This window comes from Arvicanthis niloticus, chromosome 1, assembly GCF_011762505.2.
Source record: "Arvicanthis niloticus isolate mArvNil1 chromosome 1, mArvNil1.pat.X, whole genome shotgun sequence".
Classification (NCBI taxonomy): Eukaryota; Metazoa; Chordata; class Mammalia; order Rodentia; family Muridae; genus Arvicanthis; species Arvicanthis niloticus.
Window position 1 is genome coordinate 10,008,174 of NC_047658.1, and position 2,657 is coordinate 10,010,830.

General features: G+C 37.3%; 1 protein-coding gene across 1 annotated transcript; it reads right to left on the minus strand.

Annotated features, from left to right (window-relative positions):
• Nucleotides 1-382: 382 nt before the first annotated feature.
• On the minus strand, nucleotides 383-1,378 carry LOC117720274 (vomeronasal type-1 receptor 4-like). Its single transcript, XM_034518727.1, has one exon. It carries the CDS (start codon nucleotides 1,376-1,378, stop codon nucleotides 383-385), a length of 996 nt encoding a protein of 331 aa, XP_034374618.1.
• Nucleotides 1,379-2,657: the final 1,279 nt, after the last annotated feature.

Consider the following 2,657-nt stretch of genomic DNA (forward strand, 5'->3'; position numbering starts at 1 on the left):
GAAGCAACTGACAGACAGGATGACAGCTTTTCATTCTCATTGTTCTGGTACCTGTTGTCTCCTGTCTGATTTGCAGGTGTTACTGATGATTGGAAACACATTTGCACTATGGCCCAGAGGGAAGAGTTTGCCATGATCTTTCATGACAAGGTGTACAGTCTGGATCTTGGTATCCTTCTTGGTCCTGGATGTTAAACCTCTTAATGTTCCTGAGCAGTAGCTGCTTTTGTCTCCTTTACTCTTTCCTCTTGATGTGTTGAGCAGTAGTGAGTACCATGACTTGTTCATACAAAAGATGTTTAACATATATTTATGGAAAAAATATTTTAATGGAACTAATGATGATATATTCTGTGTTAAACATTTTTAGTGGCTCTGGCTTTCAACAGCTGAGAAGCACAGAACAAGGATCCTTAGGATCTCTGAAGATCAACAGTAAGGGAGAAATTGTGGGGAAGCCTGCAATCAAAACTTCAGCTACATGCCTCACAAAGAGAGGAGAATCCATTAAAAAGCTGTGAAAGGTGATACAAATAAAATTTAGAAGATAAAAGCCAACAAAAGTGGCCACCAGCATCAGGATAGTATGGGTTGCTCTGGTCTCAGCATGGCCTCTGCGGACTTGATTGGGAGTGAGGATGTGCTGCATTCGCTGGTGATGTCTGTGGAGGAGAAGCACCATGGAGACACTGGTCCAGATCATGATGCTCATGAATATGGCATCATGGGCAAACTGCAAAAAGACAATGCCTACACTGAATCCAGAAGTGGAACAGAACAACTTGTTTTTAGAGTCAGAGTTATTATCTGTAATCTGTGGCCCAGTGACCTTAATTGGAATGTAGATGTTACTTAAGACACTGAAGAACCAACAGCTATAACAAGAATAACTTGCCAAATTTGGGACAAATCCTCTGAGTAGAAGTTTACCTCTATTAAGAGGAACAACAGTGACAAACTGATTTATACTCAGGACAGAGGTGGAACACAAGTTTGTGCTTCTTACAACCAGACGAGTGAAGAATTCCAATTTACATTTGAGGTCAGTTGGACGATATCTTTGAGCAAAAGTCATAATTTTGTTTGGAAATATAGTGAGGAAGAGAATCAGGGCATTGGCCACAGCCATGTGGCTTAAAATCACCTGTGTGGGCCTCTGTTGAGAACCAGTGAAGACTGGAGATACATTATGGAGAAACAGAAAGACATTGGCTACAGTCCCAACTCCAAACTGGCAAAGCAAGAGGATCTGAAGAGTCACTTCCTCAGTGGTTTTCAGGGAGTTATCATGAGCAGATATGGAGAGGGCTTTACTTGACTCTGCAGTCATGATTAGGTCCTCGGGTTTGTTGTCCTCGGGTTCTGTTCTATTGTCCATATTTACCACTAGATTTGGGATGATTTTGTCTCTTGATAAGTGAGACACTATTTTATCATAATACAGGAACTTTGCCCGGAGTACAATGCATGCACAGTAACTCAGAATAAAATTTTATACTTATTGAATTACTTTTCTTTTGAGATAAACTGCACTGCAACTACATCTTTATGGTTACATAGTTCAATAACCTATACAATAACACATATTTTTTAACAGACCATGGGCCTTTACATCTGGATAAAGACAGGAAAGAGATCAGTATGAGTATGTGATTCCATCATCAGAAGTCAATACAGTAGGAGGGAGGGGAGGCTGCCAATGGGATGTAACCTACTCAATAAAATCACTTAATCAATAGTAAATTAAAGAGTCCATCATCAGATTTTATCATTTGTATTCAATATTATTAGGAGTGAGAGGAATCTAAAAATGGAATGTACCTTAATTGATTAAATAACATATTCAATAAAAGAAAAGAAAAATGAACCATAAAATAATTAATAAAAATTTTTATATTAAATTAAAATGTGCTGGGCAGTGGTGGCGCAAACCTTTAATCCCAGCACTTGGGAGGCAGAGACAGGCAGATTTCTGAGTTCTAGGACAGCCTGGTTTACATAGTGAGCTCCAGAACAGCCAGGGCTATACAGAGAAACCCTGTCTACAAAAACAAAGAGAAAATAAAGTAAAATGTTTAAAATAATGTGTATTTTAATAACATGTATGACTACATATGGTAATTAATAAGGTTTTGTTACTGAATTCAGTTGTAGAAAATTAAGTTTTTGGCTTTTGAGAAATGTTTTGTGCAACTGATCCACACAACAAAGTACCAAATATTTCTGATAAAGCCACCTGTGTACTGGTTACACAGATAAACATAGGTTTACATATGTATCCTCCATGTGAAAAAAAGAAAACACTTGCTAAGAAGATTCATTCATTTATAGTTTTCCTGATCTTAATTTTTGTTCTATAAAGTCATGTGCCAGAATCTTACCTTGAATCATCTCCAGCTTTCCTCCAAAATTATTAATGCTATCACTATTATATTCTTTGTAGAGGGATGTTGTTCTGCATTCTACTTGTTATATGTTTTCTAAAGGACCAGAGAACCTCCATTTATCAAAGTTCAACATCTCACATACAGATGTCACATTGAATGCTGTTTTCTGCTGAATGTTAATCCAGAAAACATACACTGATTTGAGGTGGAAACAAAATATTAAAGTACTTGAGTTAAACTGCAGTCTTCAAAAATAATGCTTCATGTTGG

Excerpts from the sequence above, each read along its gene's own strand:
- LOC117720274 (XM_034518727.1), bottom strand. The coding sequence starts at position 1,378 with ATGGACAATAGAACAGAACCCGAGGACAACAAACCCGAGGACCTAATC.